The sequence below is a fragment of the Crocodylus siamensis genome, chromosome 4 (assembly GCF_052110815.1).
Source record: "Crocodylus siamensis isolate JL-2025a chromosome 4, ASM5211081v1, whole genome shotgun sequence".
NCBI classification, from domain to species: Eukaryota; Metazoa; Chordata; order Crocodylia; family Crocodylidae; genus Crocodylus; species Crocodylus siamensis.
Genome location: NC_143398.1, coordinates 236,670,543 through 236,685,016, shown reverse-complemented (window position 1 = coordinate 236,685,016; position 14,474 = coordinate 236,670,543). Strand labels below are relative to the sequence as shown.

Genomic DNA, 14,474 nt, shown 5'->3' with positions numbered 1-14,474 from the left:
ATACTCTAAAAGGTTTAACAAAAGGAGACTGAAGGGCTCCAGGCCCTGAGATTGTACAAGGTTTTCAGTTTCTTCCAGAAAAAAAACAAAACCAAGCCAGCCATGTACAGTCAGACAGCTAGAAAGCAAAAATGGGGCTTATCACACCTTACATTTACAAGGCAAGAAAGAATTCTGATTTAGATGCTATATTTCCAGTATGGTGTTGCTCTTTGGATTCCTTCTGCCTCCAGAGATTAGCCTATATTTTAATACAGATGAGCCAGCTACTTGGAAGCATGGCTAAGCTTGGTAGCCACACTTCCAAGTTTACGAGAAGATTGGCCCATTTCAGTTGTATGTGATTTCAGCTTTTCCTGGGAGCTCAATGAAAGAAGCTTTCTATCACACCTTTCCACTATTCGATACAATTAACTGCCCCATTCCCACCCCAACCTTGCTGCTATTAAAATAAAACTTAATACACAACACAGGCTCCCACAGTGCAATGTCATTCAAAGACTGAATTGGTAGAGTTTACTATCCAAATACTTTGAAAGTTGTGAGGCACTTTCAGTTATTTTAACCTGGCTATTCAGAACTTGGTTTCCACATTTTTAACACTTAGAAGGACCAGTACAAAGACACCTTTTGAGAAACACTTCAACTCAAATAGACTGGTATGTAGCCATAACATCTAAGACAATCAGTTAAAAAAAAAAAAAGTGTGGTCACTCTTGCAATTCAAATACCTACTAAGAAGAACCATTTCCAGGCTGTTAATATCTGCTTTTGTCAATACTGTACAGAAAACACTTGCATTTCTCAAATTTCTCATTTTCTCTTTTAATAATCCACTCTTCCATTTTTATGGCTCCACTTTTCTTTTCTGGAATACACAAGCTATCAGAGGCAAGAATTGCAGACTCCACCTCCTTGGGTGATGGAACCCAGCCTCTCTTCCATAAAGAATGCATATTTCTCTCTTCCTGTTCTGCATATTTTTTCCACTAAACATTTACACTATTCCTAATTGCTGCATGGAAAAATCTCACTCTCCATTATACAGCTGAGTTCTCTTTATGCTTCAGTGAGTACAGATCTTGTTACAAATGTATTTGAAAGAGTCCATTATTAAGACTCCAGTGTAGTAGGCCTGATCTTATCCTAAAGCAGTCTCTGTTAAGAACAAAATCCCCAGAGAGACTATTCTCATCTTCACAAGCTCTGGATCTTCACGCTCCAGAAGTGCCAATGCTCCACTTTCCAAGAAACTGTTGCAACAGACAAGGAGCTGCTATGTAAGAATGGCAGGAAAACTGTACATGACCTGGTCCAGGAGGTAATGTTACTGCATATCTGTGGCAAAGTTATTCAACTTTCCCGTATGACTGCATTGGTCTAACTTAACGTGGGACTGCTGGAAGAACAAACAGAAAAGCAATGGAACAGATCTAGATAAGGACATTCCAGGACCAACTGAAAAAGACAATAGGCAAGATGTTAATTCTGAAAAGCTTGTTTCCTCACTGAAGCCTTATTGTGTCAGTCAGAAGCCTGAGAACAAATAAATTCTCAAAAGTTAGTCTGTAAGGAGAAAGGACTGTTCACAAGCCAGGGAGACAGGCCGACTGAGAAAGGCATGGTGCCTAAAATTAAAAAAGAGGTCTTCCCAAACCCAGAGAATGGCAAACTTTGGAAGAAGATGGAAATGCATAACTAGAAGATCTGCAGCCACAGCTCCTGAACCTGGTGAGCACTCTTGCACCCCAATGGTCCCATCTGTCTGCTGTGCTGAAGGTTTCCAAAGCACACGCATCTCCCTTCCTTCCCCATGCAGCACCCCATTCCTCCCCGCTAGGTGCTCAGGGTTACTTCACCCATCCACTCCACTACCTGCTGCAGAATTGCAGGCTCAGAGACAATCAGCTGGGGCAAATTTGGCAGTGAGGGTAAACAGAGGGAGAGAAGAGAGCTGAGCTCAGAGCAGGGAGGGCTGGAGCACTGACGTGTGGGGAGTGGGGCGCAGAAAAATGGCTCAAAAAGAACTATATGGTGGCAGGTGGGAGGGACCATTATGGGGGTGAAAGAATGCCATCAGGATTGGGAAACACTGAGCAGAGCAGCCAAGTGAAGGACATGCTGGGGGGTTTGCCTAGGGCTCTTTGCCTCACTCACCAAGGAAGCCTGCAGAGAACTACAGGAAGCACTGGCCATCACCAGGCTCATGCTGGCTCCCTGCCACTGGTACTGAAAAGAAACTAAGTGGCAGTGGAGGTTGCTCCACTTTTATCCACTGGGGAAGCAGAGTTGCCAAGCTGCAGAGGGCACATGCATAAACTCTAACGAAGGGAACATGTTCTGAATTCCTGCACTGAGTGGGCTGGTTGGTGTGTACATGTGCAAACACTCGAAGAACTGCCAGCTCCAATTCTTATGAAAGTGATATTCAAGGCACATTGTGCTGTCACTCTAAACTAATATTAAAGTTGTTGTTGTTGTTGTCTCCCCCCCCCCCCTTCCTTCTGCATTTTTAACATTCAATGTGTTGCAGGCTTTTTTAATTAAAAAAATATATATAAAATAGTTGTAGTGAAGGAGGGGGATGTGGTAGTAAGGCAGGAGGACGTTGCAGCAACTAGGTAAAGGCAAGTTAAACACACATACACACACACACACAGAGGAAGTTTTGGATTGTGGGATTTGACTGTTAATTGCCTTGCAATTCAAATTCAGTTGTTAAAACCTCAAGATTAATAGAAGCAGATCACACTTTGTTTTCACACTTCTTGACAGTACTCATCATTTTCCAGTAGACTCACAGTTGAAAAAGGCTTCTAAGCAACCAAAAAAGCTACAGGATAAAAATCTGGGCATTTGTACACATACCTTTTAGTTCTCAGATGCGCCCGATTATTCAAGTCTGCTCTGCAGAGGAGCCGACAAGCACCATGCTGAGCCGTGTGCAGTTGTGTAAGTGGCAAAAATGTGCATCAGCATACAGCAAGTGGTAGCGGTGTGCCATTTTCTCTGTGCCAACACGCATTTTGTCACCTATACAACTGCAAGTGTTGCAGTGCTGGGCACTTTTCAAAGTATCCAGTGCTGTGAAGCTTGCACATGTAAAAATGCCGAAGTTGAAGGCCTAGATTTATACACACCATGTCATTTTGCACCTGCAGGTACATTTGTCTTCTACCAAAAAGCTTGGGTCAACAACTTATTATATACCAATGCTTTTCCAATGTAGCAAGGTACAGTTTGGTCACCTATTCCTACCAGTTTTCTATTAGCTTTTCCTTCCCCCTGTACCGACTACAGTCATCATCTAGGCAGCATTTCACTGGAGTGTGTCCCGTCCAAATCTTTTAGGATAGATACCAAGTGCCTTCTCTGAGAAGTCAGAAAATCATGCTTTCCCTTCAAGGGTGTATTGTAGCAACTCTCTCAAGACAATTTAAGATTCAAGTACTTAAAAACAAAAACAAACACTTACAGAAATTTTAGAAAACAAATTAAAGGTTCTAGAGAGCTAGTCTGAGACTTGAAAACAGTTAGGTAAAATAAACTAATCCAGAATAAGCCTAAGCAAATCAAGGCTTGCACTTCCCCGAGGCACTGCCTCATCTCCCATCTGATCATTTTAGCTACTTATTCTGGCAGAAAGACATTGAAGTTTTGGACATCCATTTCTATTCCATTTGTACTTTCTACCTTTACATCTCATAATCCTAGTGTCAGAGCTAGCCCTTACGGCCATCCTCTGAGAGGCCAATTGATCAAGTTGGCAAAAACCAATTTTGTTTCTTTTTAAAAGTTTACCAGGCCCGTAATTCTATAGGTCACACTTAGTATTAAACACTATACCCAGTGTCTATCAAGAGCTAACTAAACAGGCTTGCCACAGCTGTACACATGCACAATTGCCAAATTTCAAAATAGCAAAAAAAAAAAAAAAAAAGATACTATCCCCATTTGGGGGGGGGGGGCGGGGGGAAAATCACATATTTGGTTCTCATGATTTTTTGTCGTCTTTCATATCACAATTATTAAGTCTGTGTAGACTCTAAAGTAGACTTCTTTATTGTGATCAAGCTACTTCACAGGTCTCGGTCCTTCACCTGACAAATGCATAGGAAGATTACCTTCAACTGAAATCCAGTTTCATTCACCATTTCCTTCCAGCCACCTTCCTAGAAATAAGAAAAAAAGTTTCACTTAAATAAATTTACTGTAGAACCTGGTGTGACAACTCCAAGATCCCATAACAGAACCATTTCAAGGCCAAAAGGAATCTGGAGGAACCCAGCAAAGGACATGGAAAGACCATGTAGCCAACCCTGGTCCAGTCTTGCTCACCCAGCCAGGTTACTGGAAGGAAGTCTTACTGGAACCTGCGTAACAGATCATTCTGAGTCCTGGTTTCACTTTACCCTTGAGTTCACTTTGCAACCTTTCTGCTTCACCATTGGCCAGCAGTAGCTTGCATTATCCTGTGTACTGCAGGGATCACAGCCTTATCTGAAGAGCTGTTTTCATTCTCCAATAAACAGAGACAGTGACACAGTCTTGTATTTATCCTTCCCAGACACTGCCAACTCCAGGAGCAAGACAGAGGCCAAACTTAGATCTCCCCTGCCACTGGGAAGGGAGTGAAGGGATAACCATCAAGCTAACAAGACCAAATGGAGTGGACAATTTCTCCAAATAGCTTAAAGTGAAAAGTAAAGTAAAGTGGATTTGAGTAGTTCAGCCATGTAAACACCAAAGTGGTTTGGAGAATTATTTTGCAAGCTACAAAACAATATAAAGGAGACCCAAGTCACAGAATGCTTAAAATTGAAAATGAAATATAAATCACAGCTTTCAGCCCCCCGGTAAAAGCAGGAAACACCTCACCCCTAAACAACTATAAAACCACTGCCTCCAGTGGAACAAAAGAGCCCCAGACAAGAATGAAATTTAGTCACAACCCCCAGAAAAAGGCCTGTATGCAATAAACAGGGCTTACACAGTGGTCTAAGCATCAGCAAATTGTTAACTGTACAGGATGTAGAGAACAAGGTTTACCTGACAACAAAACACTTGGGATGGGGCATGAAGTAGTCACAACCAATGCCACAAAAACAAAAACAAAAAGACTTCACTCCATCCAAAAACTAAATTTGGAACCTAGTGCAGCCTGTGTAGCAAAGAATATGGTATGCTAAACATTAATTTTTTTTTCCAGGAAAGAGACTTCCTGGCTGTGTTATATTAGTCTCGGGAACAATCCTGCAGGGATAGGGAAATCTCATTTTTAGGAGGTTTAACTAAACTGGAAACAAACAAACAAACTACAAGACATTGTAAAACCAACCTTACCCTACTGAGAAGTAATCCAGATAAATTTAAATCGTTGTCCTGTGTGGCAACGCTGTTTTGCCAGAAGCAAAACAGATACCAGTTTATGAGTTAATTAGTCACTTAAACATCATAAAAAAGCATCAAATGGAAAAAAAGTAGTTTGAATACCTGTGTTAAAAATGAATAAAATATTTTGTCCTGGCAAAGAATGGGATGCGAAGCCACACGCAATAGAAAGTTTTCCAATCCAATTCTTCGTCTTTCCACAAAGTCTGGATCCATATTATCAGCTGATAACTTGTGCCAAACAAATTCAGCCTGTGTGAGCAGAGCACAGTTAAGAACAGCTAGTCTGTAATAAATGCAAAGCAAAGCATAGTTTCAACTTTCTTACCCTTTTTTCTGGTAAAGGTGGGACCACAATATGGGAAAAGGTAACCAACAAGTAATTCCTCAGCAATTCAAATTCACTGTACCGTCTCCAGAGGGAGTCTACTGGGGAACACTGTCCCTCAGTCTGGGACTCAACTGCCCTGAAAAATAAAACAAATCAGAACCAAATGTTGCTGAGATTTTTGTAAATTTATCATTCATCTACATTCTTCAATGAAATAAGATACAAAAAGTTATTTGACAAAACTAAAAAATTTCCTAACTGATCACTTGTACAAGCATCATCCACAATTTCTACACGCACCAGTAACGGAAACATTAGAGAAAATAATCTATTTTCTAGTTTATTTGAGGCAACTGGCATTTCCTGGCCAGCAGCTAGGATCCAATCCAGCCAACGATTATGCATGAGAGCGGTTCCATACAGATCAATGTGACTAACTGCAACAGAAAGCACAACAGCACCAATTCTCCAAGAATGTTAGCCTCATCTCCCATCAAATTCAGGTTTAGTTAAAGGCTCTTAAAACTCTGCTGGGCTGAACCCACTTGCTTGGAAGTTAACTGGCCACTGGGTCAAAATTACATCTAAAGCAGAATCCCCCATTTGATTTTCACACAGCACTTGGAGAAAGAACACTTAAAAAACCAGAAACCCCACACATACCAATTAAGTACAATTATAAAATTAGATAAATGATCAGGGGATCTTAGGAGTAAGTGTAGTATTCAAAAGAACTTTTAATTCAAGGCTTCAGGATAGTGTCCCTTTTATGTTCAGAGATTTAAGAGTTCACAGTGCAAACAGACAGACTAGCTGAAGGCAAGATAAGCCACTACAACGTAAATCAGCAGACCTTTTGTTTAATCTTGATATATAATATTTTTGGAGGCCATCTTTTCCCCAATTTTAAGTTAGATTACAAACCCATCTCCAGCTTCCTCTCAGGTTTGAGCTTAGCCAGTCAATTTATTCAAGACATCATGGCAGCTGCTCTTCTTCAGACAGGATTTACATTAGTGGGGAACCCCCCAGAGGAAACCCGAGTTTTGGTAAAAAGTGATGTAAATAAGGGCACTCCCTTCAAGCCAGCATAGTGATAACACATTGTGCCGTCAAGTGTACCACTGAAAGTGTGATCCTTACTACAAAAAGTAAACAAAAAAACCCCAAAACCCTATGTTTTTCACAAAAATATATGGATATTTATGCTGGTGCCCCTTGCCAAACTCAATGCAATTATAATTGCACATACCATTTCCAATTAAAACAACAGTACTCCTCACTTGTTACACTGAACTGCCATACAGTGTTGCATACTTTTACACTGCTGTTTTGCTTAGGTCTCAGAGGTAGCTGTCCTTTAGTGCTGGGTTAAGGGACTATGGTACTGCCATGGACTGTGAAAGCAATCTGGGATCCTTTGGGGGTGAAAAGCATATAAATTAATAATGAAAGAAATATGTGCAGAGGAGGATTTTACCAAGTACACATAACACAGGATATTCTGTTGCAATAAAACCACACATTTTTAGGATCTAGTAAGAAGGTATTACTGACAGCTTGCTAAGCTTGTGAACAGCATGTATCGGGACAGGCACATGCAGAGAACAACACTGGAAGGAAGAGGCATTCAACCTGCCAAACTACAGTAGACTGAAAAAAGTGTCACAGCTTTTTGTTAAGTGGCCACATATACATTTTTCTAACTAGCAGAAACTACATTCAGAGACCTGCCAGTGTACACTTATACCCAAGTCAATTAAGTTTTGCCATGAATTACCAATGTAAATACTTCACAGCATTCAGAATAAAAGTACAGCACACACTTTCTTCCAACAAGTTTCAAGCTGTGCAATGTCAAATTGGAACCTCCTGCTATTCCATATTTTTATCTGTGGAGAAAGTTTTAAGGAGATCTAACAAAGGCAGACACCCATAATCTAATTCCAGGGTTTTTAAAAATTATGAGACTAAATTCTTAACTAACTTTTTATTGGTAAGCTTTTGGATACACAAGAAAAAGAAGTCTACAGGAGCTGCATTTGAACCCTGAAACATGCTTGCTGAAAAGGAACCCATCCTTGTTCTGTATGCCGTTTCATCTCTACCTCGTATTTATGACAAAACGCTGCATTAAAACAAATGGACTTAACAATAAAAAAAAAGAGCCATCTCAATTTTCTGCTTTAAAAACAATTCTATCCCCTTCAGGATGGATCATGTTTTTAATCATAATGCTTAAAGCATCCTTTTGATCAAGTAGCTTTGTCCCAGATAACTGAAGTCACACACAGGGAAAACAAACAAACTCATAAACATTCCACCACATACAACTGCTGCTGATCAACAACAAAACCTGGATGAACCCAACTGAAACAAAAAAAAAAACAAAACACAAGCATATTGCTAACAGACAGCAAATTAGAAACAAAACATGCAGACCTAAATTACTCTGCAGCCGTGTCCAACATTACCACAGCATCACAATCCATCTAGATTCAAAGAAGCTGCAGCTGCATCCACAATGTGTTAGAAGAACATACACTTCCAGGCCACACCTAAATTGCAAGAGGCCTAAAGGCAGTGCAGAACTCAAAGCTCAGAGCAAGCATGTCTCACCATATGCAAGCTGCAAAATCATTTTTATGGCATGAGTTTTGTTTCAAGAATACTTTAATTAAAACTATATCTGAGCTACTGCTAGAGATGAAAAGTGACAGTACATAAGCCCAGTAAGCAGGAGAATTAGTATGACTGCAACCCAGGAAATTGACTTCCAAAAAAAGAATTGTGGGTACAGAGCTGAGCTCTTTATGGGGGAGAAATTCCCAACAGGATTCAGTAATGCTGTCTTGCTGAAACAGTAGTTCAGGACTAGGTCCTCAAGCATTTTAAAAATGTTTAATGCAACTCAGTACTAAGAGTCTTTAACAAACTTTAAACCTGAAGAAATAAACTGCTTCACAGATCACTGGCCTCCTCCAAGGATACTGTCACAGAGACCATTACGTGACACAGTCAAAACCAATTAAGTCTGTGGACAGTGGCTGCAATTTGAATCCAGCCTGGGGTGCAGAGAGAGGAGGAAAGCTCAGGCTAAAGCAAAACTATGTAAAAAAGAGACTTGCCTGGAAGCAAGAGTACGTTTAAATGACAGGTAGGGAACAGGAAGAGGAAGAGGGATAGCGATATATTGCGAGACTGTAGCAAATATTGGTGGTCCCCTGTTAGCTACTTTAAAAGACTTGTATTAAGAAATTACTTCACACTCTAAAGCAGAACCTCTATATGTTCAACCTCTTGGGAGCCAAGTGTACTTAGCCTCAGAAGAAACACACCATACTGAAAAGAGGCTCCCTGATCAGACAGCCATCTTGCATTTAAGCTTTTCTATGGTTCCAGAGATCAAATTTCTGCTTGAAGAATGCTGGCTTCATCATAACTTAGACACACTCAAAGAGAAAGAATTGCTAGAAAGCTCATACTCACTCATTTCCAAATGTCTACTTACAAAAGAGGGCTTAGGAGCGTCACTTGCTTTCTTTGCACATGTGGCTATTTAGAAGACAGAATAGCCTTGAAAATACTTGCCTGGGATCAAAGAAAGCTGAAGAACTTAAGCTTCCCAGTTTGGGGGTTTTCTAGTTATTTTATTTCCTTGTCAATGCTAGCCCTTTAGGAAGAGATGGTGATGACTATAATTGCCCTCTCCCCTAAATCATTCCACAAGTTTATACTGCTACGGGTGATAAAGGACATAATCCAACAGTTCTTACCTTTGAAACATTAACTGTTCAGAAAAATTATTCTGGCTCTTACACTTCAACTCTAAACTGACAAAATCCTTGCCATAAATCTTTCCCTATGTAATCCAGTCAGCTCTGGATGCAATTTAAGGTCTGAGCTTACAGTTTACCTTAAAACTAACCAACATCAAGACAAAAGTGAAAATCCTTGGAAGAGTCAGCATAGGAGATCTGTGCAGCAGCTTGTACTTTTTAGGGATGCATCTGGATAGCAGTAATTCTCACCTACCAACAGTGCTTGTCCTCTCTCTGAAGTACACCATCCCCCTCCCCCAAAGGTTAAAAACCAAAAAACCCTAAACATATTGTGCATTACCTAGGCTTTGGCCATTCCAGCATTTATAAAGGCTTCAGCCAAACACAGTAAAACTATCCTTCACCCCTTAATACAAAGGGAAGGCATTTGTCTTCCATGTCTTGATCTGCCTTTAATTAAGAATACATGCTGTTTCCCTCCCTACCTAGTCAGCTATTTTAAATTAATTCCTTTGTTTATATATATTCTTTCCAACTTCTGCAACTTTATCATGGGTCTCAGAAGATTTGATGCATTAAGGCATCGGCTTCTGAAGTCAAAAGCCTCCGCTTCCTCATGGTTGTGGGCAAAAAATAGAGGTTGCATTTCTTCTAAGAACCTTTTGTCCCAGGTGCTGACAAGCCCATTATCCCACTTTAAGTACCTGTGATGACACTCTCCACTGGTCAAGGCTAATTTGAGTTAAATGCCTCTCATTCCAAGGACAAGCTATTACTGTGTGCCAGTAAAGGATTGCCCTGCTCAGGCTTTGACTCTGATCAATGAGAGCCACTTCAAATGCCACATCTTTTTTCACCCTCCAGAGACCAGAAGACAAAGAAGAGTATCAGAAGGTGCTACTTCACTGTCAGGGCAGCTAGGATCTGGAACAAACTTCCAAGAATAGTAGTGCTGGCTCCTACCCTGCGGGTCTTTAAGAAGAGGCTGAATGAACACCTTGCTGTGGTCATTTGACCCCAGTACTCTTTCCTGCCATGGCAGAGGGTCGGACTTGATGGTCAGGTCGGAAGGGACTTGAGCAGTTCAATTATGAAACTATCCAAAACTCATTGTTCTTTTCACTTTGAACTCAGAGACCCAACTCACAAAAGCCTAGAATTGAAAATACTCTATACTTGCTACTCATTCCTGTGGTGTTGGGAATAAGAGTATTTCTTTAAAACCTAGCTTCCAAAATCTCTGTATTTTAGAGATGTTGTTTTAAGCCTCAAATTAGAAGCAGCAAGTATTTGTTTCTTCACGTAACATTCTGGCTGGATTCGTTAGATTGTGCAGATATTATGGTGCTCTGGACCCTCTCACTGTTAGAGACTGAAGCCCTCTGGCAAGGAAATGTTGCAATATAAGCCATGCTCTGATAGACTCTTGTGAAGGTATGGGTCTATACCAAGGACCAGTTAAGCTAGAAATGGTTTATGAAGAAAGCGTTGCTTTTTCCATGGCCTAAGCAGCTACCATTTAGGGTCATTTGAAACAGGAGACATAGCTGCTGTCTTCATCTCATGCAATCTTCTGACCACATCAGCTTAGAAGTGGACTTGTGGAACTGGATATTACAATCCCTGCTCTCCACACTCTATGATCTACAAGTGCAAGGAAAAAAACAGCTTAAAATGAGAACACCCTCAAAAAGAGGGCTCATTTAAGTTGCTTCATCTTTTTCTCAGTGCCATGCCAACAGCCTTCAGAAAGCAGAGCTTCACCTCGCTTCACATACAAATAAAATTATTGGCTACAGTGTTCATGTCAAAAAGTTGAGAGAAGACATTAATCTTATTCGACTTGGGAAAGCACCCACAGGCTCAGGGTATGGACACCAGAAAAGAAAAGCACTCAGCTTTCAATGTGTAAAACGCTGTGCATTAATCCCACTAACCTGCACCATCCTCACTACTACTGCATTTTCCATATGCTGGCAAAGTCCCAATTATTCCTGGAGGCCCCTAGTCTACTCAGCCCCTTAACATGCCTAAGGAGAGGGAATTCTCCCATTTACTGAGGGCCATGTCCCAACAGAGAAGCCAGGGACTGAAGGCTCTCACTCCTAAATAACTGCTCTAGGACGAACTGTTAAGACAGCAGCAAGAGGTAGCCGCTCTCATTCTTGTTTCTATGGCAAACACACAGTCAATCCCCAGCAAGGCAGGCAGTCTCGCCATTAGTCTCTTTTACATTGAATGGGGAGAAAGGCAGACAGGCGTCCTATGTAAAAGACACTTTTAGTATTCTTCGCTATAGTGAATTCAAGACAAAACACCACTATTTTTACCCATATTTGGATAACACAAATTAACGGTTCTACATGTTAGACTCAGTAAAACCATTCTTTTTCCATTTGAAAATCCACAGTATAAAAAGAACAGCAGATTTTTTTGCTGAGATTTGGTGGACAAGTACATGCAAGCCTGGATTGTGAACATCCAAGACTTTTTTTTAAATAAGGTAATAAATGGGAAATTGAAATTTTGTGGAGATGGATTTGAGGGGGAAAAGCAGGCAAGATGGGAGAAATCATGCTTTAAAATCGTACAAGAACTCTCTCCACCTGGCTGTATTATAAAACCATAAAGTATCACCGATTACAAGAATACTTCTCCCCAGGAACTCCATTCCAAAAGGAAGCAGAAATCCACAATGGTACTCATTACACTTAATACCTTCATTACCATCTAATTTTTAAGACCACATTATGAACACCATCATTAAATACAAGGACTGCAGACCCAGCTTCAATTAAGATTATAATCACTTGTTGACATTCAGTCAAACTTCTCAATTTGTTTTGGTTTTAAAAATACAATATAATGCTTGTACAACATTCAGACAGGAAAACCATATGTTTCCCCTCTAAGTACAGTTCTAACAATACACTTTATTCATTGACTCAACCAACCTGCCTGGAAAAAATTAAATGACAAAATTAAAACCTTCAACTTTTACCTTTGTATCTGATGTTATCATAAGTGATTAGAAGATTATGTTACTCCAAAAGCCACATTCATTTACCTTAATGCAAAGTGCCAATGTGAAAAGTTTAGCCCATCTACTTAACCTCTTCCCATTTGCTATTTAAAACTAATGAACTTAAATGAGCCATTAAACAATTCTTAATGCAATAAAAAGAGGAATGACTACAGGAATCTTAAATAAGAAAGGAAGGAAATATATCAGATCTATTTCCTTGTAAAAGCAACAACCCCTTCAACTGCACAAGCTATTCAGTTAGCTTTTGGCATTTAATCTTTCACCATATGAGAAGTAAATGACACTTTCCTACCCATGGATCATATCATGTCTATCCTCCTTGTAGTTTATAAAACACATTTTAAAAACATGCAATCCATTCTTCTTCACCTCTCCAAAAATAGTTCTCTTTAGAGGTCTCCGAATAAAATAGAAACATGACCATTAAAATAAAAAAAATTAAAAAGACAGACAAGACACCCTTCCCTCCTCGCAGCGTTTAGTGATTTGCCAGCAGAGGAAGGGAATATTGATAATAAGAGGCAGCTTTTCTGGCAGAAAATACAGTGATATCCAAATGATGACCAGCTCACAGCCCTGCCTCCAAAAATTTAGAACAAGGATTTAACTTGAACCTGCATCTCAGTAACAGAAAATGTGGAAACGCAGAAAGAAGATTATAGAGCTTAGTAAATATAAGCTAAAGCTAAAACTAAAAGAATGGCAGACTATCACAAACAGCCATCCCAAGGCAAAGGTGTATACACTTTGCTACTTTTGCCATGCCTGTATTTGGTTCTCTTTCAGGTCATGTCATCCACAGATTTACAGTTGGGATGGGTTCTTCACTGGGGAAACTGAATGTATTTGCCAGCACTAGTAACTATACTGCATCTGTGGAAATATAAAGATCTGTCCATAGCATAATCAAGAACATTTAACATGCAGCATCCTGGTAGCACAGAAGGGGCACTGAGGTGGGACCCAGCAAGCTATGGGCTTTGACTACTGTTTACGTTTGTATCCATTATAACACTTCTAGCTAAGCAAAGCTTCACATTGCCAATCCCAGGAGGAAGGGAAGCATCAATAATCCTGTTTAAACAAGTAAAATAACTAAAAACTTGGTCGTGCAACTGAGAAAAGACCCTAGGTCGGAGCCAATCAGCAAAACTTGGCTTCCTACGGCAAAACAGTTATTAGGCCACACTACTCAAGAAGAGCTTAAATCCAGAAATCCTGCTACCCCCAACTTTCTGCTATTTTGTATATCATTCCTCTCTTTATTCTTTCATCTTTGAACTCAAGTGCTAGAACTTCCTGCTGGGGATATGAAGTTCATAGATTTGAGTCCTGTTGACAAACCTCATAATAGAAATTTCTGGTTTTCCAGTTCCCGTTTTGAAAACCACATTGGTGTAAAACGCCTTTTGACGTTCCACGTTCTGGCCACTTGACATTGGAGGGGAAGGTACAAAAGTGAGATGTAGAAGCCTATGAGCCTAGAACTGCCAGGTTATATCCCCAACTTGCACACACACAAAAAGGCTAAAACCAACATTTTCAGACTTCAGGGCTTAAGGCTCTCTTATTTAAAGTTGCCCAATTACTCAGAGGCTCTATAAACTTGCATCTCCCACCATAGAGGGAACTGCTCCTGCTCAGTCTCAAAACTGAAACAACTTTTAACTGCATACATCTCACTTTTAAACATCTGCATTTGCCTGGAATCCACCAATTATTTTATGAAATAAGGAGATATCTGCCTCCTTTGTTTTGCAATTTAAGTAAACATCAGTACTCTGTCTTCTTACAAGGTTTTTTTGTTTTTTTAATCTGTGGGCTCAATTGATGAACTGAACATTTATCAACACTATCACACTATTGTGAAACTAATATGGCTAACACCATGCCAAAACAAACATATTATATGTACCATCCAGAA

At 40.1% G+C, this 14,474-nt stretch overlaps 1 protein-coding gene across 2 annotated transcripts in view; it reads right to left on the bottom strand.

Annotated features, from left to right (window-relative positions):
• SNX4 (sorting nexin 4) overlaps window positions 1-14,474 on the bottom strand; it is a 53,541-nt gene that overhangs the window by 30,095 nt on the left and 8,972 nt on the right. For both annotated transcript variants that reach the window (XM_090045964.1, XM_090045965.1), the window contains exons 3-5: window positions 5,720-5,858; window positions 5,494-5,643; window positions 4,125-4,172 (exon numbers count right to left, since the gene is read on the bottom strand). In XM_090045964.1, coding sequence (XP_089902090.1) covers window positions 4,125-4,172; window positions 5,494-5,643; window positions 5,720-5,858 — 337 coding nt within the window. The remainder of the gene's footprint in view (window positions 1-4,124; window positions 4,173-5,493; window positions 5,644-5,719; window positions 5,859-14,474) is intronic.